Raw genomic sequence first — 27,807 nt, forward strand, 5'->3', positions numbered from 1 at the left:
TGTTATTGTTATTATTATTATTACTGGGACTTTTATATATATATATATACTTGAATCGGACAAAATAAATATCTTTAATGTGTGTGTAAATCAGGCGAGTTCTGATATTTTTTATATATTTATATAAGAATATTATAAAGTAATATAAATATATATATATATGTACTTCTTTGGTCTTACATGTCAAGAAAAGGCAAAAGGAATAGAGGGCCATGTAAAATATAAATATATATATAAATTTTAAATCCAAAGGGGGAAACTCGGAAATGCTTTTTTCTTTTTTTGTATATAAAGAACAAAACATATATGAATTTTGATTGGATGGCTTAATTGGAGTTGCGATTATTATTTTTTTCATACTCCAAATGTGATGAATTAAGTAAAAAGGCAGCAATTTACGTTGCTTAACCTGTACAACCATTAGCCAAAAACGCACACACTAACACGCACATACGCACACAGACTGCACTCACAGACTGTATATACAGACAGCGCAATCTGCTTTATATGTCTAATTAACGATCATTTACTTATTTTAGGCAATTAGACAAATGAAAGCCAATACAACCAGCAATCAGCAATCAGAAAAATAAAAACATATAAATACCCCTCCTTCTTTCCTGCCCTGACATTTTCTCGAATTATAGATCCTCTCTACTTCACTTTCCCTCTCTTACTCTTTCTTTTTTTCTTACTCCATACCTGTCTTGTTTATTTTGCGTTGATCGCAATCTTTAACATAACACCTCTTCTACCTTTCTATCTTTGAGCCGGACTCTTACTCTCTCTGATTATATATACATATACATATACATATATATCTTTTTATATACAAAAGCAACAACCATGAAGCTCATCTACATTCTCGCCGCCACCCTTTCTGTCCTTTCCTTCACCTCGGCTGCACCAATGGATAAGCGAGCCATCAGCAGTTGCTACAAAAACGCCTACATCACACAATACTGGATTCCCAAAGAAGGCGACAAGGATATGACCAACAATGGAAAGATTGTCAGTCTCACCGGATCCAAAACCAAAAGTCTCAAGACATCGAAAGGAAAAGAAATTGCCAAAGTAGCACCCAACACATTCGACGTGAGTATCTTGAAATTTTATAGATTTATAGATTTATAGATTTTAAGCCAAAAAACAAAACAAAAGACAAAGAATACATATATATATATTGGTTTGAATCAATTTACTTACTTTATATATATATATATATATCAATATAGAAATTCCAAATGGAAGGCACTGGTTTGCTCCAAAACGGAAAGATGGTCAATCTTGATGATGGCGTCAGTAGTTTCATGGAAGTCAACCGCAAGTCTTCTCCATTCGGCCACGGAGGATTCAACGACAATAACCTTGTGCCCTGGGTCAGCATTGCAGCAAACGACATCAAAGCCGGAACAAAGCTGTACATCAAGCAACTCGACGGCGTCAAACTTTCGAACGGCATGACCCACAATGGCTGTGTACGCGTCGACGACCGAGGATGGAGTTTCAGTGGCTGCCAGATCGATTTCTTTGTTCTCCAGTATACCTCTTATACTTCCCTGACCAAATTGCTGCCCAGCAAAGTTTCTGTGGTCGAGAAGAGCTGCACAATTAAGAATTATGTCAACAGTGCTGTCAAAGACTGGGCTGTCCTGTAAATATATTTATATATATTTATATATACACATACATAATATATAATATATAATATATATATATATATATTTAAATAAATTCTGTTTCGTACTTGATCATTATACTGCAATCACAATCACAATCACAATCACATTTACATTTACACTTTTATCTGCATTTCCATTAACAGTTCTAATTACAAATCACAGATCACAAATCACAAAAGGAATAGAGAAAGAGAGAAAATTATACTCATTTTTACACACAAGTAGTATATATATATTAAAGGAATCAAAATAGAATAAATACATATATAAGAATAATACATATTATAATTTATATATAGATATATAAAGTAAATAAAAATAAAGGGGATTATACAAGAGTGTGGATTTTTTTTTATAAAAAAAAAGATATAAAAAGGGGGATTGGAGGAAAAGGGGGGACTGAATGTGTGCGTGTTTTTTTTTGCTTTTATAAAAGAATAAGAGAATAAGAGAGAGATATGTACAAGCAAGATAAGATATATAGTATATGTTTTATAAGTGAATTAGTGAGAGAGAGAAATAGATATTCGATCAAGAGAAATCAATATCAGAAAATACATCGGATGAAGGGGTGAGTGGTTGAGGAGTAAAGAGACCGTCGTGTTCAGAAAAGGTGAGATCTTCCATTAGTTCAGCATCGATAACAGTAATAGCAACAGGAGCAGCAACAGCAGCAGGAGGAGGAAGATGTGGATGGATTGAAGCCACATTTGATGTTGAGGTTGATGTTGGTGAAGAATGAGGTAAAGAAGAATATTGATTTTGATGAATGAATGAGTTTGACTTGGCCACTTCCAACTTCTTTGGTTTCTTGTCTTTCTTCTTGGGTTTCTTGACCCGGGGTTTCTTGGCCTTTCTGCTGGGCCATTCCTGTTTAAAGATAATAAAGTGTCGTTCACAACGGGCGCATCTCTCAGGACCCCAATCCACAAATGCTTCGCTCGGACTCCATGTCCATGTGGCCAAGGTGCTGGCTACAGACAGATCTGCCGCATTGGCCCTTGCTGCTCTTTCTTCGCGAATAGGTCTCCGGCATGCGGTGCAACTCAGGTCAGCAGCAGCAGCAGCAGCTGAAATTCTGGTCTTTGGTGCTTTGACTGCCTTGACTTTTGGATTACCCTCCTCATCCTCTTCATCTTCACCATCTTCGTCGTCTTCATCGTCGTTGTCGTCGTCGTCATTATCAGAGGAAGAAAAGGAAGAAAAAGAATCGTCTGAGCAAGATGAAAGATCAGAGACACCTTCCAGTAGTTCATCCATAAAAGTCCAATCGTTATCCTCTTCTTTCACCTCATCATCATCCTCATCATCCTCATCCTCATCCTCATCCTCCTCTTTAATGCGCCTTGGCCAGTTACTTGATTTATTATTTAATTTATTATTAATTTTATGGTTTGTGCCTGATTCTTTATCGCCGTCATAGCCATCATCATTCTCCCTGCCACCATCTTCTTGTTTGAATAACTTTATATAATCGTCGTCTTTTGCGGATGTACGAGGAGATAAACCGATGGCGGAGTCTGCTTTTGTGTCACTGCAATCGTCGGGTTCAATACTGTCTTCTTTTGTGGTCTGGAGTGAGCTGCCTTTGACTTTGAGATACTCTGCGTCCATGACTGCATCACACAGCAAACCAAGAGGACTACTTGCATTTGTACTCTCGCCCGGACTTGCACTACTTGATCCTGTTTCTGGTGCGGGTGTTGGCTGACAAATGAAGCCTATACTCATCACATTGCTTCTTTCTTCTGGTGTGTCTTTATTATTATTATTATTATTATTATTCGTTGTTGTTGTTAATGATAATGATTTTGTTGATGAGTGTGATGCTAATGATAATGATGATGATGATGATGATAATGATGATAATGATGATGATGTTTCTGATGGGGTTGATGGGGTTGATGATGTTGGCGTTGATCCAAGAGTATGGATTTTTGCATCTAGCAGTGAATCGAGTGCGTCTGGACAGGGTTGGGGAGGACGTCTGGTTGTTTTTCGACACGGATGAGCTACATAATCTGGAGTTTTATGAGTCAATTGTAAATATGTGTTTGTGATATACCATCCATATCCCTTTTTATACTGCTTTCTCTCATTCTATCCGTATCATTTTTTTTTGTCAAACCTTCATAGACTGTCGGCTTTCTTTTCCGGACACTACGTCGGTTTCCGCTTGTGTCGTTTTGTTCGGCTTGAGGAAGTTGATCTTTTGAGTTTGGTGTTGCAAAATAACCTTCACTACGCCTTTGTTTTACACATCACAAAACACAAATAATCACACACGTACACAATTCACAATTCACAATTCACAATACGCAATACACAATACACAATACAGACGCACAATGTAAATACAATAGAATACATGTAATAAATTTGTGTTTAATTATTATTATTATTATTTTTATCATATCATAATTTTTTTATATATATAAAATACATGTACATATTGAAGAGCAAAATAAAGGAAAATACAAGATTACTAAAGAGAAATTCACACACACACATATATATATATATGTATATATTCCTCACATACTCCCACTCCCACTCACACTAGCACTAGCACTAGCACTAGCACTCGCACTCGCACTCGCACTCATACACAAGTATATATATATATAGATATAGATATAGATATAGATATATATATGTGGGTGTGTGAAATATCTCTCTTGTTATCTTTGGTGGTATGTATATAGAGAAAGATAAAGAAAATGGAAAAGGAAAAAACTTACCCTTCGCAGGTGACGCAACGACATTCACAGTTATTCTCACCAAAGTAATGTTTCCCGTAAAATGCCGTCAGCTCTTCGCCGCACTTGATTTCACGTATGACTTTAAAGGTAATTGAGTTTTGTCCAAGGGCAATAAACTTGATATTAACAAAAGATAAGATTAATTATTGTTACGAGTCAGTTGATACACCAAAGAAGATTCAAAGGTTCACTTCTCTTGATAATCAACATTTCTGTTTCTATAATAACCATACCTTGCTGTTTGAATTGCAGTCATGCTACTCTAACGGTTTCCCACAGTAAAAAAAGTACAATACAATACAATATAGTATATATAAAAGAAAAAAGATTTTATTATTAGATTATTTATATTTATATATATATATATATATATATTGTAGATTAGTTTTGTTACACCAGTGACTTACGACTTACGTTCACAAATCTAGCTGGACCCAGAAAGAGACAACTGCACCCTTTGCGCGACGACCACATCACACTAAAATCACGGTCGTCTTGCTTGAGTTCTGCATCCGCGCTGGGGTCCAGACATGCGATCATTCCTGTACACAGTCGCATTTCGTCCCCAACGTGCCAATCTTTTGTTGCCAATATACAGGCCTCGGCGTGTCTTCCGTTTGAATATCTACGAGTTTCTCCAATCTCAAATCCAGCATTCGGCAAATACCTTTATAAAAAAAATTGAGATTGGATCTATAAGTAATTGGATATCGCTGATATACTTTGGTATGTAAAAAAAGGTCCTGGCACTCTAACTTACATGCAAAGATATCTCTTCATATGCTGGACAAACTCTTGCTGCTGTTTGATTGTTTTTGTGGACAGATAATGTTTAAAGTAATCAATACTAATAAAATCATTAATAATCACACACACAATGACCATACACACAATAACCACATGCATACATGCATACATACATACATACATACATATATATGTTTGGATCCATTGTATTTATCACAATCCCCCCGTCCCCGTCCCCGTCCCCGTCCCCCATCTTTTCACTATCTCTTTTTATATTAATCTTGTTATTGTATAGTATGGATATAACTTACTCTAATAGTTCTCGTACTGCATCATTGATCCTCTCGGTTGCCAATAGATTCTTTTGGATGATTTCAAGTACTCGTGCACAGGGTACTCTTGGGTGCCTGTGATCTGCGTTCATTTTTATGGTAGGGAACCAAAGGTGGAGAGCATCAAGCAGGACGTCTGTGAACAAATCATCGTACTTTGACAGCAGGCGAAACTCCATATTTTCTCTTTCTTTCTTTTATGTCTTTTTCCTTTTGGTTTCGTTTTTCTCTTGATTCAATCCTTTCTTTTTAAAGAAAAATAATAGTAATAGTAATAATAGTATATATAAGAGAGAGAGAGAGAAAAGGAAAGAAAAAGAGAGAGAGAGGGAGAGAAGGAATTATAAAAAAAAATTTAAAAAAAAAAAAATACAAAATACAAAATGACGGCAAATAAAAAATAAGAATAAGAATTAGGATGTCACGTGAAAATGACTGCACTCCGACAACAGTACACGTCATGATATCAATCTATCCGTCTAAGCTGACCGTCTATATGTGTCTGGCTATTTACACACATACGCACAAACATTTCAAAAAAAAAAAAAAAAGAGAGAGAGAGAGAGAATTATTTGCAGCCAACGGAAAAGGTCACGTTGGTTCTATGCGTATGTGTGTGTGCGTGTGTGCGTGTGTATAATGTTTGTAGATTAAGCAAGAAAATAGAATAGGATTCAAGGGGGGTTTTTTTTTATATATATTTTTAAAAATAAATAAATAAACACGGTTTTCTATATTTACTTTGTTCAAAAGAGACAAAGGTGTTTTATAGCCTTTATTACTACTCTTCTTCTTCTTCTTCTCTTTATTCTTCTTCTTCCTTTACTTCTTTGTGGATATGTTGAATTATTCTGAATCAGATCTCCCTCAGGGTTCTATTCTTGAGTCCGACTCACCAGAACCATCTCTTTTGACTGTAGCCAGTCTATCACCAGAGTAATTGTTTTTTTTTAATGATAATGATACTTTGAATATATATATATATTTATAAATTGTTGTTCTTATTTAGACGTGATTACAAGATCAAAGCTTGGAAAAATGGGCTGGGAACTACGTCTGAAATCAGTATCTATCCACCAAAAAAGGACTTTCGCAAGGACACCTTTTTCTGGAGACTAAGTCTGCATCGTATCGAAGCCGATTGTAATTTTACTCTCTTTCCGGGCTATTATTGGTGAGTCCATTGCTCTTATCTTTTACTCATCACAACCCTTAATTTATTTTTATCTTCTTTTATTATTATAAAGTACTACGGTTGTATTGCCAAGTCAAAACCGTAAAGCTGCCTTGTTACTCAACCATCAAGGCGATGAAGTATCCACAAAAGTCAAGCCTTTGTTTCCATACAGTTGGCATGGTGAATGGTTAGTATATATATATATATATATGTATGTATATATCTAAAGATATATGTAAATAGGGCAAGTAACTGCAAGGTCACGGATGCACCAGTAACAAGTCTTCAGTTTATGATCAAACGGGATCTTGGAACAGCTCAGTTTGACGTGGACAAGATAGGACAGCCGGTGTCAAACGAGAGTGGCGAGACGGGAAAGAAACTGATTCTCGGTTCATTTGCACTGGTGTATGTGGTCGAAGGGTACGTGAGGATCAGCGTAGACGAAGATCAGTCGAGTGACCACATACATGTGCTCTCACCTGGCCAGACACTCTATGTTGAACATGATGAAGAGTCTACGCCGGTCAGCATGACCATCAAGGCTTCTGATATGGCTGGAAATGTCAACCATCACGAGCTAGGTAAGCCAAATAAAAAATAAAGAAAACAAAGAAGTATTAAAGTAATAAAATATATCAACCAATCCTTATTTTTCTTTTATATATATATTTGTTATGTATTATAGATGCAACTGTGTTGACTATCCAGATATCAGAAATCAAGGGTGGTGGACCTTCTTCAACTGTATCAGACTACTTTATCTCTCAGCGTACACCTACTGCTGCTATCGGAACCAGTGCTATCTCTGGATCAGGATCAGGATCCTTGGTCGGTACTCCTATTACCCCTGGTGCTGCTATCGAACGCTCAGGCCATATTGTGTCAGGCTACCACAACCTCCACCCCATGTCTCCCTCTGAGCCAACAGACACTCCCAGTCGTCGCCGAGAACCCCATCGCAAGGGTTCTCTGGTTATCGCAGACAAGTTTTCTGGCTCTGGCTCTGATCTGGTCAGTTCAGGAACAGTGGATACATTGGACTCATCTTCTACAGCAACCACGGCAACCATGGCAACTACAGCCACAACCACAGCCACAGCCACAGCCACAGCCACAGCCAAAAAGGGAGGTGTGGACCAGCTGCTGTCGCCGTCGGCTCAGAGTCAACAGCACGGTGCTCGGATCTACAGTCCACCCACATTTGGCCTCATGTACGACACCGACACGCCTCCGCCTGTTGTGAGAGACCGTTTGGTAGTAGATGACTTTCCAAAGCACAGCGTGAGTACTGCCTGGATCAAGATGATACGCCAGGGCTTGAACGAGTGGATCCGCTTACCAGTCATCATCTGCCGCGGATCTGAAGAAGGGTAAATAAAGAATGATAGTATATACTTTTGAAATTTACTTTTTATTGCCATCGTTACTACCATTGATGTTAATTGATGTTATTCTAACTCTGCTATTTAAATTCAGTCCGGTTGTAGGCATAACTGCCGCAGTACATGGTAATGAGCTCAATGGAGTGCCATGTATTCACAGGTAAATCCAAAAAGAAAGAGATAATGAGTAGCTAAATATGTACAGCTTTATCGGCACGATTCTCACTACTGATATTTCTTTATATAATAATAATAATAATAATAATAATAATAAAAGGGTTGTGGCAGAGATTGATGTTCAAAAGTTGCATGGAACTGTGGTAGCTGTGCCGTGCGTCAATGTGACGGGATACCTCAAGTTTTCAAGAGAGTTTGCCGATGGCCGGGATCTCAACCGATTGTTTCCCGGCAAGGAAGATGGGTTTGCGTCTCAGGTTTACTGTTACCAGTTGATGAACAAGATCATTTCACAATTCAACTATCTCATTGATCTACACACGGCTAGTTTTGGACGTGTGAACTCATACTATGTCCGGGCCGACATGGTAAATATTTGGGTGTTTGTTTGTGTATACATAAGATTAATATCATTGTGCTGTAAAAATCCAAAAATATATATTATAGAATGATGCAGCATCTGCTACAATGGCTCATCTTCAGAAACCTCAGATTCTATTGCACAACTCTGGTCAAGATGGTTAGTGGATCAGGAGAGCTAATAGATACAAAGACACTAATGTTTCCTTGTGATCAAGGTACTTTGAGATCTGCTGCATCTGCGCGTGGCATAAAGGCTGTGACGGTAGAGATTGGTAACCCACAGCTATTCCAAAACCAATACATAGAGGCAAGTTAATCTTTTTCTATAAAATATTTAATGCTATTGTTATTCTTAATTCAAATTCAAATTTAAATTCAAATATACAAACAAATAGTGGTCATTTATGGGTGTGATGCGTATTCTGGACAACCTTGATATGTTTGCACTTTGTAACACAGGAACAAGCCAGCCAGATCTTTCGATCGGTAGTCCACCTAGTACTATTCTTTGTTCAAAGGGATTCTGGGCAAGTTGAGATTTGGGACACGGAGAGATGAAGAGGTGTATTTATATTGTTGGAAAAAGTAGATTTATACTACTACTGGTGGTGTTTTGGAAGTCTATCCAGCAGTCAATACGATCATTAGAAAAGGTGACCTGATTGCACGTATCAAGAATATCTTTGGTAACGTTGTGGACGAGTATTTTGCTCCTTGTGGTGGAATCGTAAGTTATTATTTATTTGAGTTTATTTGTTTTGAACACAAAAGAAAATAATAATGATAATAACAAACATCTAATCCTCTTTGCCTTCCTTGCCTTCTTAATCTTATTTCACTTTATTGCATTGTCTTTTGTTGGGGTTTGGGTTGGTTAGGTAATCGGCCGTAGTTCCAACCCGGTGGCCATGTCTGGAGATCGTATTCTTCATCTGGGTGTAATCAAGAAAAAGGGCGAGAATTTACCAAAGGAAGCAAAGGAAAACTATTAGACTATATACACAATTGTACAGACAAGAAGCTCAAATCAAATCAAGTCAAGTCAAGACAAGTCAAATCATAGCAACAACAACAAGAATATTATTATTACTATTATTACTATTACCAATAAGAACAAAAAATCTCACGCACTTGTAAGCCATTCGTATTGAATTTTGATTGGATGATTTAAATATATATATCTATCAGATATATATTATTATCATTCTTAATAAATAAATAAAATAAGTAAAAACCCAAATCAAGAATTAAATAATTTATATTGTATTGTAAATAAGTAAATATTTATTTATTTATTTACTTTTTTACATGTGTAAATATTTTTTTTTTCAAGACTGGGGTTGATTACCCCCTATTAATATATCCAAAATATCTATATATAATATAGTGTATAACAAATTGAATTGAATTGAATTGTATTAAAATTAACAAAAAAAAAGAAAAAAATAATAGTTAAATATGTGAATATTTGGGATTTAGATTTAGATTTGGGTGTTATGTACATGATGCAAAGAAAGAAAAAGAACGAAATAAAGAACAAAAAAGAAAGAAAGGTATAAGTGAAATGAAAATAAAGAGTTGATCTTTAAAGGCAGTGGAAGGATGGAGGCATCAGAGGAGGTCTATGATGATGATTGTTGTTGTTGTTGTTGCTAGGTAGAATATGCTTTGTGTCGCTTGGATACTGGTTGCTATGGTTATGAGGATGATGATTGTGATGATTATGGTGGTGGTGGTGGTGGTGGTGGTTGTGGTGGTGGTTGTGATGGCTAAAGTGAGGGAAGCGGGGATCTGCTGCTTCAGAGTGGTGAATGGACGATGAAGTGGAGGAGAGGCCTGAGCGAGAAGATGCCAAGGATGGAGTGGATGAGATGTCGATATGCTTCTGACGAGTGCGATTGCGTTCTTGGATCAGCTGCTCTGCTTCGGCCTCGTAATCCCGTGTAGGGTCGATGGGTTCGGGTTCTTCCGTAAAATAGCCAAGCTCCTCAAAGAAGTAGTAACACGGATTTGACTGGACAATGTGGTTATCCTTGTCGATCCTTGACTCTTCGGGTGTCAGAGGCAAGATCTGGAAAAGGTTCTCTTGGACTTCGCAGTCGTCCATCCAGGTAGGTAGTTCTTCTTCTTCTTCGTATTCAAAGTAAGGAGCATCTTCTTCATCTGGAGTCAGCGAAAGGAATCCTGGGATATTGAATTCCATATTGCCATTCATTTCCATATCCATTTTTTGTGTATATATTTTTATGTATTTATATAATGGTTTTATTAAATAAATAAATATATATTGTATGTATTATAGGCAGGTAGGTAGGCAGGCAGGTAGGTAGGTAGGCAGGTAGATATTAATATTAATATATATATATATATATATGCGCGCACACACTCATTCACACACACACACACACAAAAGAGATATATATATATGTTGTGTGGAGAGGTTTAAGAGAAAAATGAAATGAAATTCCAAAAAAAAAAAAAAAAAAAAAAAGTAGGTGATTTACAACGGTGTATTTAAATAAAAAAAATAAAAAATTAAAATCGGTTTAATCTCCGAATACACGCCATAATATATTCCTATAGTCTATTGAAAGGGAAAATCGGGAGATCAAGGAACGATTGGCCAATGATATGAGGCGACTCATATTGTAAACTGCCAATCATCCTAGCCAAAGGGATCTTATCAGTCTCAGGCATCATTAAATAAATAAAAGAAGAACCGCAGCGCCTGACTATATTTATATTGTGCTTCTTAAAGCCACAAATACCATCCCTCAAAAATGGAAATCCGCTCTTCTCCAGCCATTTTATATATATATTATATATATATATTTTATTTATAATACAATTTATACACAAATCGATTCTTATCTTTTCTTTTTTATATATATTATAATAAATAGTTCTGTTTTAGGGTGAAAGGTCGGAGTACAAAAAAAGCAAAATAGTAATTGTATGTATTTGCTTTATTTAGACTGCAATTATCTTGCGTACTTTATCTCTAGATTGTTTACCAAAACCAATGGCATCCAAGTATCCGTCAACAGATCCATACTTGCCATTCAGATACTCTAAAAGCTCTTCCATATTCTATGTATGTGCAAAAGATAATAAGATAATTGCTTATAGTGTGGGGTATAATATTAATTAATATATTAAGAATTACTTGCCTTTGGTGGTGCATTTGCAAAGTCTTCCGTTAGTCCAGCTTTACGGATTTCTGACAACATCATGTCTCTGACAGGTTCAAGCCCTTGCTGAGTCTTTGCATAATCGTCAATAATAATATCCTTAGGGACGCCTGCGATATGCTCCAATAAACAGGCCATGATACCTGTACGATCCTTGCCCTGCGTGCAGTGGATGTGAATTGGGTAGTTGGACGGATCTGTGAAGATTTCGAGCGCCTGACGGACCTCGGATTGGCAATAGATAGCGAATTTTCTGTACATTTTCGAGACTCCCATTGGGGACAAAACCTCGCGCCCCACAAGATACGATGCCTTTTTCTTCTGACAGAACAACATTAACACCAACAATGTACTACAAGTAAATAAATAAAAAGGCAATATTGTTTGTTAATATTATTATTATGATGGGGTGGACAAAATCATCCAAATCAAATGGATCAAATAAGAAAAGAAACTTACATTTTTAACCGGAAACTACAGGACATAAATACACAGTATCGCTGAAAGTTCTTTCCTGCAAAATCAATTCTAAACTTCTTCCGCAGAGTGGTCGAGTTGTTCAAGAAATCCATCACTTCAGTCTTGGCTTCCTCAGGATGAACACCTGAATCATTGGAGTCAACCAATAGATCCTTTGGTCTGACCTACGTATTATAAAAAAAAATCTTAATATTAGGTAATCAAAGATATATATATATAAAATTATAATATTTAATAAGCTTACATTTTCTAATGTCATGGTTGGAAAACTCTTGTCAATAGGAAGACCTTCCACGGCTTCCATCCTTTACATATCAAATAATAGTAATAATAGTAATAGTTGATATATGTGATGAGTTTAATATATTTATTTATTTTTATTTATAATACTGTAATTTCTGTATGCATTAATTATTTACCCTGTTCGAAGATCAAGAATGGTCTTGATGCCATGCTCCTTGATGAATCCGTCAATGTCTTCTTTCGTCATGTTGTCCAGTGTCGCTGATCGGAATACGAGACCTTGTTTGATATATCTATTTTGTTCTTGTTTAAGATTTCATATTTCATATTTCACATAAAAACATAACCAATGCAGATAAGCTGTTTTCTGTTTGCTGTTTGTTGTAATGGTTTCTATTGATTTTTAATAATATTCTTGGCTATCTGTCCATATCTGTATCTATCTATATATTTATATAATACAATAGAAAAAAAAAATAAGGGGCCAAAAAAAAAAAAAGAAAACTTACTTTTGCTTGGTTACTGGGTTCTCGGTTGATGCACCCACGTCACGAAAGTTCAATAGTCCATAGGCTATCCTCTTTCCATTGGTTGACATTCCTTTAGCGCTTGGTGCAAACATTTTTTATTATTGCCTTTTTTTTTTGTATATAAATATTAAATTAATAGAAGAAGTGTTTTTGTACAAGAAGAAGAAGAAGAGAAAGAAGAAGTTGGTATTTAAAGAAAGATGAAATTTTAATCGTATTTTTTTTTTGTTACAATCCTTGGCAAGAAATTATAGTGAAAAGGGAAATAATCATAGTTTAACCCAAAAAGGGTATGCTTTGTTCATCATGAAGTCACACCACAGTCTTTTTAACCTCTAATCTTTTGTCTTTATTACACATTCATTCAATAATTCATTTCCATTGATTCATTATGCCATGTTCTCTCTCTCTCTTCGGCTATCTATTTATCAATCTATTGACTGACCGCTTTATTTTTAAGCCCTTGTAATATTGAAACAGTTCTTATAAACATTCAAAATAAAATTGAAACAAACCTTTGAAAACATAATATACATTTAAAGAATAGCAATGTCATTGATCAAAAATATTGTAAAATAATAAAAAAAGAAAGTTTAACTGGACCCTTTTTTTTTATATATATCTAATTATATAATATCTTAATTTGTGCTTAAAGAGAGATTAATACCTTCTATATATGGAGCTAAGTGATATTTTTAAATATATAGTAATAACATTGTACAAGTGGGACAGACCAACAGGCCAGTTTTTTTTTTCTTTTTCTTTTTGTAAAAATAAAGATGTTGATCCCATATAAGCCCAATCACATTCTATGGATTCCATTCTATTCAGTATATCCAATAAAAGCACTCTGATCACTAACATAAATAGAAAATAGAAGCCAATAATTTGTGATATCTGTTGTGTAGCTTCCTCTGACAAATACATTATACATCACTTTGTAATATGTTTTTTTTTAAAAAGAATATTCAATAATGCCAAGAAGAGGTATTTTTTTCGTTGGTTTCTTGGTTGGCTAAACGTTATTTCAGTCTTTTAGCTTATAAAGAGATAATTATAGAAAACAAACTTTATATTGTACCTATTGATCAATCAACCAATTCAGCAAGGTAGACAAGCCATATTTATACATATAAGTTTATATTTAGGGTGTTTGTATAGTTTGAGGAGTGCCAAGAACCCTCCTTTGTTACAAATCTTCTTTTCTTCTAAAGAAAGGCACCTTATTGCTATCATTAAGAAAAAGATATATGTTATTTAACATGTGAATTCAAAATACATTAAAGGCTCACTTTATGGATTGTGTTTGTATCAATGGACAAAACTGCGGATCTATTCACAAATTTAACCTCGCTTCTATAGCTTTCTTTGAGGGAGCATTTGTCAGGATTGACACATCAATTCAATCAATTCAATCACTTGGCTTTCTTTGTTTTCAAATATTAATAGTTGACCAATTACTTGTTGTGCAATTCGTCGATCAAATCGTTACTTGCTTTTCTTTTTCTATTTTGATATCGTATTATTATAACTCTTGATTCCTTATTATCTATATTGGTAATCATTTAGCCCTAAAAGAAATGTAGTATAGTAAACACAGTGCAGTACATTACTAGGCATCGCAACAAGATACTAATATTTTATCATTATATTCACACATGTAAATCTAGTACAAAAAAGTAAAAGAAGTAGAAAGCTAAAGGATACTGAGATTACCGAGAAGTCCATTGTTTGTTTTTGGACTCTTATACCTGAATAAGTATAACATACATTTGAATAAACTTCCTTCAGGGTCAATTTATATCTTGCATTATTATTATTATTATATATATATGAATAAAGTAATAAGAGCCAAAAACCCACCAACACGAGTACGATACAATACGAGTACAAAAACACACATGCACAACCACAAAAACAACCTCAAGATCCAAATCACTTGAACCTGTTGTATTATTATTATTAAAATTATTTATTATTTATTATTTATTTAAAAAGAAAATAGATAAGGAGAGTTATCCCACATCTGGCGTGAGTCAGTGGGTTTGTCCTCCCACTTTGGAGTTGAGAGAAGAAAACGCTTAGATACATATTTGACTTTTTTTTTTTGGTTGCTATAGAATTGTACTTTATTTTTACCTCCCCTCCTAGTCACTTGCGAAACTGACAAAGGATTGTTTAGCACTGCAATGTAGAATATCCTTGTATACACACTTGCTCCTCATTTAAATGCAATCTGCAGCTCTTTCTATGTTTCCCAAAACTTTTTCTCTTTTATATAGAGCTCCTTGTGTACCACTCAATTCATACTAAAATTACTCTCGACTGTACTGCACTCTAGACACACATGTGCTATATAAACCTAGGGATTTTCTTTGATTTCTAGTATTGTTTTTAGTATCATTCTTAGTATCATTTTTTTTGCAGAATTTCAGACTAGTTCAAACGGTCCTGAAACAATATATTAAACATCAAACTGTCCTGATCTATATGTGTAGATGTCTGTTATTGTCATTTACTTTTGAAAGTATAGATTGCCTCTATATTAGTATCTATTTATTACATTTTCTTTATATCATTTGTCTCAAACTATACCTCATTATACTTATTGCTATTTCTGTTGCTATAGTAACAGTGATAGCACCGATATAAGTATAATAGTAATAGAATCCTGTGACGAAAACACTGACGCACCTTTGTTATACTCTTTTTTTTTTTTTAAAAAAAAAGACGTCAAGATGTGTAAAAGACAATGTTGTAAGAAATAGAGAACTATTTATAGAACTAGCAAATTCTATATACATTTTGGATGTGACATCAATATTCAATATTCACTATATATTTGTGACAAGAGTCGAAATGTGATTTGTTAATAATAATCATCATCATCTATATCTTTAAAATAAAGCAAGTGAATAAATATTGAATAAATGTAAAAAAGCTAGATATAAGTATATGCGCATTGTACAAGGCTTAAATTTTATTCAACTAGGACGTATTCTTCTTTTGGTTCCTTAGTATCTTACTGTGAATACAGCAATAGGCTCAACAAGAAGATTCAAGTTGCCTTATGATCCCGAGCAATATTATTTGATCTCTTTGCAAAAAATGTAAACCTATCTTTGAAAGTGAGCCATTTAGACGGACAGGCAAATAGATCATTTCACTTGTAAAGCAAACGAACAAACACAGCCTTATAAATATATACATTATTCTTAGTATTTGTATTTCAAATATAAAGTTACTACTTTTCTTTTGAAAGCACCTTTTGATTGTCGTTTCTTATTCGTGACTTTGCAATGAACACATTTTATTTTATATTCTATTCTATTTTACCTTGTGACTCTCTTCCTCATCATTACGAATCCAGTAGTTCCTTTTATTTATTTATTTAATTAAAATAATAATATATAATTATTGTTTTTACAATCATTATTGTGTTTATTCATTCTCTGGCATTCACCCCTCCTAATCCTCTTTCTCTCCTTTACCTTTTACAATCCTCTGTTTCATTCAATGTCTAGTTCATTAACAAGTACCAAACGCAAAAGAGAAAATGCGATTGGGTCTAGTAATCCTCGTCCGAAAACCCCTCGTCCTGTTGTTGCAACAACAAGGGCCTCATTAGCTCGTGCAAATGCCACCAATGCTGCCAATACTGGCACTTCCACCAAAGCACCCACAAGAACAGCATTCGGACGGAGAGCAGAACCCACCGAACCCAAACAGCCGGCACCCAAGCCGAATGCAACCCAAGTAGCAGCAGAACTTAAAAAACGACCAGGATGGGATTTACGGGTAAAGTATCTACTAGTACACCCACGCATTTATATTCTTTTGTTGTTGTTTATCGATTAGTTTTATTAGGGGAAAGTCAGTGATATGCAAAAATTGATTGATATGAACCACGAACAATGTGCGTAATATATATATATGTAGAAGAATGAATGAATGCATAAATGAATGGGATATAGAGCTTTATAAATTAATGGGCTTTCGAATCTATAGTACTTGAATTGGAACGCTCTCGTAAAGACCTCGAGGTAACAGTAGAAGAAAAAGTTTCTGAAGCAAAGCAAATATTAGAAAGAGAAGCAGAATTGAAAGCAGAGATTCAGGTAATAATAAATAATATAAGCAAATCAATTAATTAAATCAATACATACATACATATATACATATATACATATTTATATATATAAATCAATCAAAAATCAATAAAAAATAATAATCAATAAATTACTGTACATTTTTTTTTCAATTAAAAATGTATAAATATATAAATGTATAAATGTATACATATATGCATGTATATATATATATGAGAGAGAGAGAGAGAGTGTGTGTGTGTGTGTTATATTAAGTCGGTAAATAATTTTTAGTCTATGGAGAGACAACATGTTCAAGAGGTTGAAGATTTGAAAACCCAACAAAGAATCCGTAGCCAGGAATTGGAGGACAACGAACTTATTCACAAGCGACAAATAACAAATCTAGAAATTGAGGTCAATGATAATCAAAGGCAGTTGGATCATCTCCAGCGTCAATTGGACGCTAGAGTTAAAGAGAACGAAACTTTCAAGGTTGGTTTGTAGGGATTTTGTCTTTTTCTTTAAAAATAATAATAATAATCAAAAGAGACTTGATATTATTCTAATGCGCATACACACACACACATACATTTCCAGAATTCTATTACAACCATGACAAGTACATTTGCACAAGTGGAAGAGAAAATGCGAGCTATGAAACTCAAATTAGAGGTAACCAAGAGCCCTTCAATAATATTCATTTGTCAATTAATGAATTAATTCGAATGAAATCTTTATCCATTGATTCATTCGTCTGTTTGTTTCATTTACAGCGATCGGATGCAACATTGCTTGAGCGAGAGAGGGCTATTGAAGCATACGAAAAAGAACTTGGTCAATTGAAAGAAAAGACTCGACGTCTGGAAGCCAAATTGGAAGAAGCCGAGGCAAATACCAGACGCCTGAAGACTACAATTGAAGAACTAGAGGATCCTACAGACAAATCAGTTGGGTAAATCATAAAAATCAACAGCTTTAGGAGTGTATTATATATAAAACAAAATAAAACCTGTGCAAGACATTGAATCACATCACATCAAATTATTCTTATTATTTTGGTCAGCAAAAGATCACCACGTGTGATAAAGATTTGAGCTTCTAAAAAGTGTTTTGCCGAGGGTTAATAAATATGTGTTCAAAGAGTTGGAGTACAAGAAGCCTGATGATAACCCTTATTTAGAGATCCTTAATTCACCTTTCGTCCTCACTCACCCCCCCCCTTTTTAAGCCTTTGCTTCTCTCATTTTTTTTTTACTCTTTTGGCTGTGATGATATCAAAGGCGTCAGTAGGCGTTCACTAAATATATAAATATAAAATAAATTGCTTTTTTGTTTTTTTTTGTTTTATACTTTAACTTGTTCTTTTATTTTTATATACATACATACATACATTTTCTTCTTCTTTCTGTTTTATTTTAATAAGCATGGCAGCTGTGTCTCATCAACCCTACTCACACATACTTGACACATCTGCACCTCTTTACCAAGAACCAGCCTCTTTAGACCTCGACACTCTCTTACTCGACGATACAGCCGAACAACCCTTTTCGACTGATGAATTACAAAAAGAATGTATATTATTTCCTACTTATGCTATGCAAAGCCCCACAGGTAATTTGAAATTAAATATATGTATATATATATATATATATATATATGAAAAGACCAAAAACAAAAAAAAGGGTCAGTTTCTTGTGTAGGGTATTCCTTATAAATAAATATAAAACTAATACAAAATAATAATACAACTACAAATCAATTCAATTCAATGTAATTCAATTAAATTCGATTCAATATTGCACATTAAAAAATAAAAATAAAATATATAAATCATACTGGGATTAGATCCTTCACTGTGGATAATTCGTGTCAAGGCTTGGGCACTTTCTCACAAAACATCCGGCACAAAGCAACGGCTAATGATGGGTAATATTGTACTTTGAGATATATTATGGCGGGAGATAAATCACAAATACAGAAAGCAAATCGTTCTAACAAGTGTGTGATTGGACACCATCTATTCAATTTACCCGACAGGAATTACCAAAAGTGTTGCAAAGGCAGCCTCCACAGATCCAAAGACAACTCATATGTTTGAAAAACGATTTAGCTACTTTATGGCAAAGAACAAACGCAACAAGGTCTTTATTATCAAGGCCACCGGACCAATATCTCTGCAGGACAGTCGAAGGGATCCCTACAGTCTGTCTTCTTCACTAAACGACGACGAACAGTTTCCAGGCCTTTACGAAACTGAAGCCATAGACTACGCCAGCTACCTCAACAGACCATTTTCATGGACCACGCCCCCATTTGGCAGACCAAAGAACCCACTTTCGATAGTCCTGAATTCATCAATAGTATCCCGTGCCATGTCTGGATCACTCATCGACCGATACACAACCTATGATTGCCCAAGTTACTTTGACTATCTCCAAAACACGCCGCCATTAAATACCGGATCATCCCAGCATCCTTTAGATCCCTTACAGGAAAGCTTTGTTTCAGAAAACACTGGCTTTTTTGGTGGCACGTTTGAAATCTCAGACGAACAGGTCCAGAACTGGGCCAAGCAGCACGGTCTGTGTGATCCTCGTCTTATTCAGCTGAGATCCGACCCATCACCCCAACCCAACCCTACAAAGTCGAATTTTTTACCGACCACTGGACTGGTCAGCTTGATTAGACCCAGTGGTATTTCGATTATCTCTGACATTGACGACACAATCAAGGACACTCGGGTCCTAAACGGCGCACGGACCGTGATTTCAAACACATTTTTCAAAGAGCCCAAGGACGTCGATGGCATGGCTGATGCGTACATGGGGTGGTACACCCAGGGTGCCTCGTTTCACTATGTCTCCAACAGTCCGTTTCAGCTCCTGCCTATGCTGGACCGCTTTATTCACCAGAACCAGTTCCCACCCGGCAGCATCCACCTCCGAGCCGACAGCAGCCTGTTTTCCAGACTGGTCAAGGTGGCCGGCCAGGCCAAGCGGGATGCGATCCTGTTGATCATGAGCGACTTTCCTCACAGGCGGTTTGTTCTTGTAGGCGATTCGGGCGAAATCGACCTGGAGATATACAGCCAGATTGCACTAGAGAATCCGGGGCGCATCCTAAAGATCTTTATTCGAGACGTTACCACGCCGTTTTTTGATCAGCCTAGTAGCACCAGCACCAGTTCAGTGTCTGCCAAACAAACCTGGATCCAATCAACCACACGCCGATCAGGCTCGTTTTTGTCACTCCTATTGTCTTCCAAACGAAAGATGTCAGAAGATAGTCAGGATTCTGATGATCAGGAGCATGGGTATAATCACGATGCCATGGTTTCTGCGGAAATAAACAGAATCAAAAACAGGGAAAACGAGGAAAACAAGGAAAGTGATGAAAAGAATATCCACATTCTGAATATTCAGATGCCTGGTATCAAGCTCACTGAACCCGTGGACGAGAGGGTGACACTGACAGAAAGGTACGACGGTCTCTCCAGATCATTGGACAACAGAAACAGCAAAAATTTATTAGACGTCAAGGAGTGGCATACAAAGGCTTGGCTAGAAGAGACAGAAGAAAAATCAAAATCAGAAACAGAAGAAGAAGAAGAAGAAAGGATAAGAAGAAGAGGGATAAGAAGAAGATGGTCTGATCAAGACAATTTGATCATAAAATCACAAGAATCCGAAAGGTTGAGTGAACGTCTGGCAGCTGCAAGGGCTGCAGTGCCAGCTGTAGATATTGTACTGTTTTCTAATGCTGAAGAGTTGAGTCAAGATAACCAAGTTCGAGACGCACTCTGGAAGCACTGGGATGATCAATCCATGCAACAAAAGGAAAATTGAAATTCTTCTTTATATATATATTATATATTTAATAGTAATGATAGTAATATTAGTAATAGTAGTAGTACTAGTACTAGTAGTAATAAAATAATAAAATATGCAAGGAAAATATAGAGCATGTAAAGCCGCACACACATACAAGCACACGCACGCACGCACAGACAAATCAAGACAAGACAAGAGATAGATAATATATAGTCTTTGTTAGTTTTTTTCTCATTTTCATATTAATTTCATTTAATTTTTAATTTATTTTGTTAAAGGAAATAATATTGGTCAGACAATGTTCTTTAATTGCCTTTGTGTCAAGTGCTTGTACTTCTTGTTGCTGAAGAGATACACCGTATCCTTTCTTTCTTTTTTAAAAAAAAGAGACAGATATAAAGAGCCTATCTGATAAAGACCAACAATCCAAGAGGGGTTGAATTAGGTTTATGCCGTAAATCAAATTCAAATGCAGTCTTTATTTTATCTGACCAAGATAAAATAATGTGTGTATATATATATGTATATACATATTATATAAATAAAGTAAAGTAAAATAGTCAATTCAAATCAAATCGATTCGAATCAAATAAGCACCCTTTTTTTTTTTTGGTCCCCTCTAAACCACAATACTCCTGTTCTTTAATTAATTAATTAACTATTATTATTTTGTAACATTTTCTCTTCTTCTTCTTCCTTCTTCTTCTTCTGCTCTTGATACATTTCTTTGGACCTTTTCTTTTCTCAAGGAAAGAAATAAAGAAAACCTATAGACAATTATCCTTAATAATGGGAATCTTTGCTGAATTTGCATCGCGTAACTTTTCACTTTATGCTCAATGGTAAAGTACATTGTTTGAGGAATCGTCATATTCACAAAAAGCTACATTGACGTACTAGGTTTGGACTGGTGTCGATTGTGTGTAAGTTTTGCCAATTAAACGTCTGATTCTTCTTTTGTTTTATTTCAAATTGAATATAACAATTGATAATGTGACTCATTCATCTATTCATTCATTTTATATATATTAGTATTGATTGCACTTGGAGTTGTCTCCTTGATCAGTAATCTCGTCTTTGCCATTATAGGATGGTGAGTAATAAAGTCAAAATAATAACAGTCTGATTACTGACATCTTTTGACGATTTCTTATGACCAAAAAAAATAATCAATAAAAATAAAACAAAAGGGTTATTGCATTTATATTGGTTTTTGTAGAAGTACCGTTATGTACAAAGGTAATCTAAAGAATCACAATAAAAATCTAGAATAAATTGGTAGTCTATTGGCTTGGTTGTTGAACTTCTTTAACCAATATTTATATAAATAATTGACTACCACCTCCTCTTTCTCTCTTTTTTTTCTTTTTCTATATAAAAAAAAACTCCTTGATCTAGTTCTGTCCTACAAGTCCAAAGTTGTAAGTCTTGATTATATAATCTGTGCAATAAAGTAATTCTCATAATGTTTACATTTATATAGTGATGGATTTGTTTCCACCTTTGAAAATTCCTACCTCAGAGCAGGTCTTTATTTGGTGTAAGTCTTTGGAGCAAGAAACATATTAAGAATCGTATATACGAATACGAATATGGAATTTATATGTATATATATATATATATGTGTGTGTGTGTAGCTTTGCAATTGTCATGTTTTTGTCCCGTACCATCAGTACTACCACCCTTATCATACCCGGTGTCACGCTTCTCTTGGCTGCAATTAGCTATGGTGAGTCGAGCCTTTTGATTTTGGTTCTGGTTCTGGTTCATTTGACCTGATCTGTGAACTGACCTTTCCTGACCCTGATTTGTAGGATTAAGAAACTGAATTTACAATATCAATACTAATACTAATCGTAATAATCACAACACAACTCTTACTCTTCTATTGATTACTTAGGTATCGCTGGATTCAAGCAACAGCCTCATGCAAGCACCACAATGTTGGGTGGTACAGGTGTAGACAATATTGTCTAAAGAAAAATACAAACAACAATCCTTTTACTGCTTCGCCCTTTTCTTTGCTTTTTCCTTTTTCTTTTTTGTATGTTTGATTATTTATATATATTTTATTAAGGTGAAAATAAAATAAAATAAGATAGAAGAGTATAAATGGACAAAGGTTTGTAGACATGAAAGAATAGAAGAGGAAGCGAGGTTTATGTGAAAGGAGGAGAAGAAAAGATGAATAATATAAAAAAATGGTACTTTGATTAAAAGAATAAAATAAAGAGAAAGAAAGGGATTTCGGTAAGTTGCATATTCTTCCCTTTTTTTTTTACATGTCATCAAACTGGCGAGCAAACTCCTCCAACTCTGCCTTTGTGGCCTTGTACTTCTCTGTCAGCTCCTCGAACTTTTGTTCCTTTTCAATCAACTCAGCCTCGAGTGCTGCGACCTTTTTCTCATTATTGACTGCATCGAGATCGGCCTTGTTGTAGCTGTCAAGGTGTAAGGACCAGTGTCAATAATCATCTCCTCATTTTTATATATATATATTTGCTTAATGGTAATGACTAGCTAAACACCCCCACCCCCTTTTCTCTCTCTCTCTCTCTCTCTCTCTCTTTTCCGTCTTACTTTGAAGATGTCTCGGTCAACTTGGACTCTGTGTCATCGAGTTTCTTCTCAAGGTTCTTGACGCGAGTCTGCAGGGAAGTGAGTTCGTGCTCTTTGGCAGTAATATCGGAAGTGAGCTGCTTTTGTCTGGCTTCGAGTTCATCACCACGCTGTCTGGCAGCTTCGGACTGACCACGAAGGGCTGTTACTCTCTATTGACTGCAGTTAGCATATTGTTTCAAGTGTATAATGATTTTGTTTTGAAACTTACATCCTTGAGCTTTTCCATGATTTATGATTAGTAGAGAAATAAAGTAAGTTGAGATAAAAAGAGAGAAACAAGAAATAGAAACTAAAAAGAAATCCAGGAGAGCGTGTTTTATATGGGTTTTATTTGAGTGAATTTTATTATAAGAAAAAAAAAGAAAAAAGAAAAAAAAAAGGGAATGCGCGTGGGCTTTGCGAATGGATGACATGCGTCGGAAGTAAAGAGGCTTGGGACTCTTTCCTTTTCTGTCCTGGTAACATGGCATCAGCCAAATAAGAACATAACCCAGGGGCGGAGAGAAAGCAGACAAGCAAGAAAGAAAGAAATAGAAATAGAAATAGAAATAGAAATATAAGTAGAGGCTATACAGATAGCAAAAACAGGGGGAGCTATAAACTGCTCGGGTGTGAAAAATACTCTACACATTCTTTTATATGTATATATGTATATATGTATATATGTATATATGTATATATCTATATATACATTACAACAATTCACCTTTAGGCTATCTCTGCCTCGAGGGCGGCGTTTGGTTTGCCACGACCTGGCGCTGTCAATGCTAATGCTTGCTGCAGCACTGAGCGGGGAATCTTCAGACACGCGCCAAGATCCCACCTGGTGAGTGTGACGTCAAATGGCATCCATACACTGCCATCCAAAGGCTTAATCAACGACGGATGTTCATACGTCGCTATACCATCCCAAATCTCATTGGCCTCTAATCGAATCGTACTTGCAAGACTACCACTACTGCTATCACCACCATTACCACACTTGGTACCGTTGACGCCAGTATCGTTGACAACGCAATGTACTACACTCTTGATACTATCCATACATCCAAGTGCATTCACAACTAGCCCAGCTGTATTTACATTCGTGTTTGGGTTTGTGCCTGTGAGCACATTTTTGGGTGTGATTGTGGTCTCAGTTACGGTTGTGACTGTGCCTGTGGTTGTACTTGTACTTGTACTTGTACTTGTGGTCATATTTGTGGTGATGGGGACTGGCAGTGGTGACAGTGGTGCCAGTACTGGCAATGGTGGCAGTGATAGGAGTGGCAGCGGCAGTAGTGGAAGTGGAATTGTATACCTTCGTTCTTCATCTACTTGAGGTGTAGCATACCGCCCATTCGCCCACCAGGCCTTTACGTACGAGATCTTCCAAATGTCATCAACCCATCCCCACCATCCACTCGGCCCTGGTTTTCCAAAACTGCCGGCTTGCTTTGTCCCATCAAACCGACCTACATAAGGATGCTTAGACCGACGTCCGAACAGCCTCGAGAGTTTCCATTTGGCCCACAGGGTAATTACGATCAATGGCAAGAGCGCAGTGGCTGCGGCAGGCACTCCCTTGAGATAAAGCAAGCCTACCATTGTCAATTGGAATATGATCAAGCCGTCGCTGGTGTAGCGTGCCACGCGTCTGAAATGCCGCGCTCCGTTTGATTCATACCGCCGTATATAGCAGTACGCAAATTGGTGCTTGAAACATGCCAAGGCAAGTATATAGTAAAACAAGGCAAAGATGAGAATCAGAGGCTGGATCACAGAGTAAGTTGACGTGATGACAAACACCAGGATGTGGTTGGGGTAGTAATAGTAAAACGGAAACGACCAAGGCGAGGTGAGCCGGCGCAGGATCCGGGGGGTCTTGGCCACCCAGGGAAGGGTGAGAAAGAAATGGCCGAATAGCTGGGATCCTAGTTGGATGAGCTCCATGGCATGTGTGCATGCATTGAATAGGATATAGTTCAAGAAAAAGTTGGCACCCTGGGGTAAAGAGTTTGCTAGTAGCTGGGTCAATCGAGCAGGTTCGTACAGTACATCAAGCATGGTTGACAGGAAAGTTGTGCCGAGCAGAAAGACAATGAGCACATTAAAGATCGCAAAATGGTAGTATCGGCCAAGAACACATTCCTCTAGTTCAGAGTAAGACACAAAGTCTTGTTGTTTTGAAATCTCTAAAAATAATTGTCAATAAATAATAATAATAATAATAATAATAATAAAAGATGTTTGAGAAACACGGATATATATAAATAAAGGTATGCCATTTGATTTTAGTTCTGTTTATTTACCTAGCAATATCCATGGTAGTAGACTCATAAACAGTGTCACCAGAAGAGTCGGTAGAATATTCTGGATAAACGACCGGACCACAAGAGAGCTGTCCAGAAAATAGCGCAGAAAAGCGAAATGCTGGGACAGTGATTCGATCGAAGTCAGCCCGAGAATAAATGATATAGGAAATAACCAGAATACTGTCAATGACCTATATTTTGTACATATATACATAAATATATAATATATTATAATCAATACAAGATCAAAATAACAATAACAATAATAATAACAAATAAAAATATACGCATTTATAGTTATAGTTTATCTTTATAATACAAACCAAGGATTCTTCTTATTTACCACACAGCAACAAACACTGCCCACTGGCGCAATCTTCCCATTAACTTGTCTTTTCGACCTCGTCTCAAGAGACTCGTCCACAGTAAATCGCGTGGTTCAGGCGCCATTCGGGTATCAAACACGCCTGGTTTCCAGGATGTCACAATTTGAGCACATATCTGAGCGGAATGTGGTGATCTGTATCAAATGCATATATAAATAAATAAATAATATCAATATAGATAAAGGTAAAGGTAAAGGTAAAGACAATGATATATATCTATATATATTATTATTATTATTTTCTGTGCAAATAAATAATTAAATAAATGAATAAATAATATCATGCACATGCGAAAATCACGCTCAATATATACATATATAAAACAAAAACAAAAAATACAAATAAACACATACGTACGTAAAGGTAACAAATGCTGTGCCCGTGGGTTGGTAATATTCTGGGGAAGCATTGGCATCCCGCAGCTGTTCGATCTCAGTGTCGGCAAGCGTGATATCGAGCATCAAGGTTTTGATGTGTTCTGTGAGCCCTAGAGGCTGTGTATCCTGCAAGAGTCTGAGCCAGGAATCGATGTCCATTGCGTTCGGATATTTTGCATTTTCACGCGCAAGGACAATCAAGGATCGTTCCAAATCGTCCAGCCAGTGTTCTCGCCGGTCGAGTGCCCGGTCCAGAGCTTTACTAGCCCTTGCGCTGACCAGGGTCACTGACTCGACCGAGCCGACCTGGGCCATGGTGAAGTGATGCTGGAGCGAGGCTGGGTTCCGTAGCGGGTGTGGTACGTTTGTTATCAGGATCGATCGTTCCTGGATGGACGAAGACGGACCTTTGGCCTGTAAGAGATAGAGGTGGTGCCAGTGGTTGACGAACAGAAGCCAGAGCCAGCCCAGGGCAACCGAGTAGCCAAAGAAGACGTGGATCCAGACGATGGGGTGGTGATCTGGAATGGTTGCTATGGAGAGATAGGCGAGAGTTGAGTTGCTGCGGAATTGATCGGTGGTGGTATCTGGAGAGGTGTCGTTAAGAGCCACGAGCGACAGTCCGTGTTTCCAGTCTGCGGCCGACGAACTGCCGGTCCAGTGAAGAGCGAGCAAGACTGGGCAGATGAGGATAGACTGGAAGGTGAGAAAATGAATGGCCATCCGCAGAAATCGGAGGTACATTGTTGCGTCTAATCCGACTCGGCTAATAAAGTATGCTTCGTCTAGCCAGAACGTAGATGCAATCCATGCCAAAGGGCGTTTCGAGAGTGGCACAGCCGGAGATCTATATATATATATATATGTATTTGTATTTGTATTTGTATTTGTATTTGTATATGTGGGTTGTGTAATTTTTTTTTCTTCTTGATTTTCTTTATCTTGTTGATATTTAGTGTTTCTTGTCTTACACGGAGAGTTGTGTGCGTGGGGAAAATAGATACTGCATCGAGTCAATACGTCTAAAAGTCTCAAACAAAACAAGACACACAATGGATATCGAACATGAGATGCCAAACGTTGTTGACAGACCAAGTAGTGTGGGTACATAATAGGCGGTCTCGATGGTTGCCATGAC

General features: G+C 36.4%; 7 protein-coding genes across 7 annotated transcripts; 4 read left to right on the plus strand and 3 right to left on the minus strand.

The window, feature by feature from the left end:
* Positions 1 to 846: 846 nt before the first annotated feature.
* Positions 847 to 1,658, plus strand: PHYBLDRAFT_64064 (hypothetical protein; the record flags this gene model as incomplete). Its single annotated transcript, XM_018441226.1, has 2 exons — positions 847 to 1,095; positions 1,236 to 1,658. 2 exons carry the CDS (start codon positions 847 to 849, stop codon positions 1,656 to 1,658), a joined length of 672 nt encoding a protein of 223 aa, XP_018288904.1.
* A 4,666-nt stretch (positions 1,659 to 6,324) lies between these two features.
* On the plus strand, positions 6,325 to 9,874 carry PHYBLDRAFT_187866 (hypothetical protein). Its single transcript, XM_018439430.1, has 12 exons — positions 6,325 to 6,459; positions 6,533 to 6,697; positions 6,771 to 6,887; positions 6,944 to 7,284; positions 7,389 to 8,073; positions 8,180 to 8,245; positions 8,363 to 8,630; positions 8,710 to 8,782; positions 8,841 to 8,887; positions 9,021 to 9,152; positions 9,215 to 9,352; positions 9,504 to 9,874. Exons 1-12 carry the CDS (start codon positions 6,362 to 6,364, stop codon positions 9,615 to 9,617), a joined length of 2,244 nt encoding a protein of 747 aa, XP_018288905.1. The 5' UTR covers positions 6,325 to 6,361; the 3' UTR covers positions 9,618 to 9,874.
* A 79-nt stretch (positions 9,875 to 9,953) lies between these two features.
* On the minus strand, positions 9,954 to 11,057 carry PHYBLDRAFT_77580 (hypothetical protein; the record flags this gene model as incomplete). Its single annotated transcript, XM_018443274.1, has 2 exons — positions 10,516 to 11,057; positions 9,954 to 9,976 (listed from the first exon to the last, which is right to left on the minus strand). Exons 1-2 carry the CDS (start codon positions 10,850 to 10,852, stop codon positions 9,954 to 9,956), a joined length of 360 nt encoding a protein of 119 aa, XP_018288906.1. The 5' UTR covers positions 10,853 to 11,057.
* A 538-nt stretch (positions 11,058 to 11,595) lies between these two features.
* PHYBLDRAFT_19689 (hypothetical protein) lies at positions 11,596 to 12,164 on the minus strand (the record flags this gene model as incomplete). Its single annotated transcript, XM_018439708.1, has 2 exons — positions 11,596 to 11,696; positions 11,792 to 12,164. Coding segments are annotated over 2 exons (474 nt in total), but the record flags the coding sequence as incomplete, so codon positions are not given.
* Positions 12,165 to 18,584: 6,420 nt separating this feature from the next.
* On the plus strand, positions 18,585 to 21,005 carry PHYBLDRAFT_64058 (hypothetical protein; the record flags this gene model as incomplete). Its single annotated transcript, XM_018441225.1, has 3 exons — positions 18,585 to 18,771; positions 19,006 to 19,086; positions 19,198 to 21,005. The coding sequence occupies 3 exons, from the start codon at positions 18,585 to 18,587 to the stop codon at positions 21,003 to 21,005; spliced, it is 2,076 nt and encodes a 691-aa protein (XP_018288908.1).
* A 658-nt stretch (positions 21,006 to 21,663) lies between these two features.
* Positions 21,664 to 23,869, plus strand: PHYBLDRAFT_77579 (hypothetical protein). The gene is made up of 10 exons (XM_018443273.1): positions 21,664 to 21,832; positions 21,891 to 21,913; positions 22,023 to 22,083; positions 22,181 to 22,229; positions 22,389 to 22,411; positions 22,474 to 22,530; positions 22,628 to 22,719; positions 22,891 to 23,431; positions 23,571 to 23,761; positions 23,821 to 23,869. The coding sequence occupies exons 1-8, from the start codon at positions 21,780 to 21,782 to the stop codon at positions 22,965 to 22,967; spliced, it is 435 nt and encodes a 144-aa protein (XP_018288909.1). The 5' UTR covers positions 21,664 to 21,779; the 3' UTR covers positions 22,968 to 23,431; positions 23,571 to 23,761; positions 23,821 to 23,869.
* A 451-nt stretch (positions 23,870 to 24,320) lies between these two features.
* PHYBLDRAFT_170954 (hypothetical protein) lies at positions 24,321 to 27,804 on the minus strand (the record flags this gene model as incomplete). Its single annotated transcript, XM_018436451.1, has 5 exons — positions 24,321 to 25,786; positions 25,904 to 26,097; positions 26,250 to 26,426; positions 26,650 to 27,516; positions 27,641 to 27,804. The coding sequence occupies 5 exons, from the start codon at positions 27,802 to 27,804 to the stop codon at positions 24,321 to 24,323; spliced, it is 2,868 nt and encodes a 955-aa protein (XP_018288910.1).
* Positions 27,805 to 27,807: the final 3 nt, after the last annotated feature.

The sequence above is a fragment of the Phycomyces blakesleeanus genome (genome assembly GCF_001638985.1).
Source record: "Phycomyces blakesleeanus NRRL 1555(-) unplaced genomic scaffold PHYBLscaffold_17, whole genome shotgun sequence".
Taxonomy (NCBI): Eukaryota; Fungi; Mucoromycota; class Mucoromycetes; order Mucorales; family Phycomycetaceae; genus Phycomyces; species Phycomyces blakesleeanus.

Excerpts from the sequence above, each read along its gene's own strand:
- PHYBLDRAFT_77579 (XM_018443273.1), top strand. The coding sequence starts at position 21,780 with ATGGGAATCTTTGCTGAATTTGCATCGCGTAACTTTTCACTTTATGCT. Across the intron at positions 21,833-21,890 it reads TTTTCACTTTATGCTCAATG|GTTTGGACTGGTGTCGATTG; the intron begins GTAAAGTACATT and ends TTGACGTACTAG. Across the intron at positions 21,914-22,022 it reads TGGACTGGTGTCGATTGTGT|TATTGATTGCACTTGGAGTT; the intron begins GTAAGTTTTGCC and ends TATATATATTAG.
- PHYBLDRAFT_187866 (XM_018439430.1), top strand. The coding sequence starts at position 6,362 with ATGTTGAATTATTCTGAATCAGATCTCCCTCAGGGTTCTATTCTTGAG. Across the intron at positions 6,888-6,943 it reads TACAGTTGGCATGGTGAATG|GGCAAGTAACTGCAAGGTCA; the intron begins GTTAGTATATAT and ends ATATGTAAATAG. Across the intron at positions 9,153-9,214 it reads TTTGTTCAAAGGGATTCTGG|ATTTATACTACTACTGGTGG; the intron begins GCAAGTTGAGAT and ends TGGAAAAAGTAG.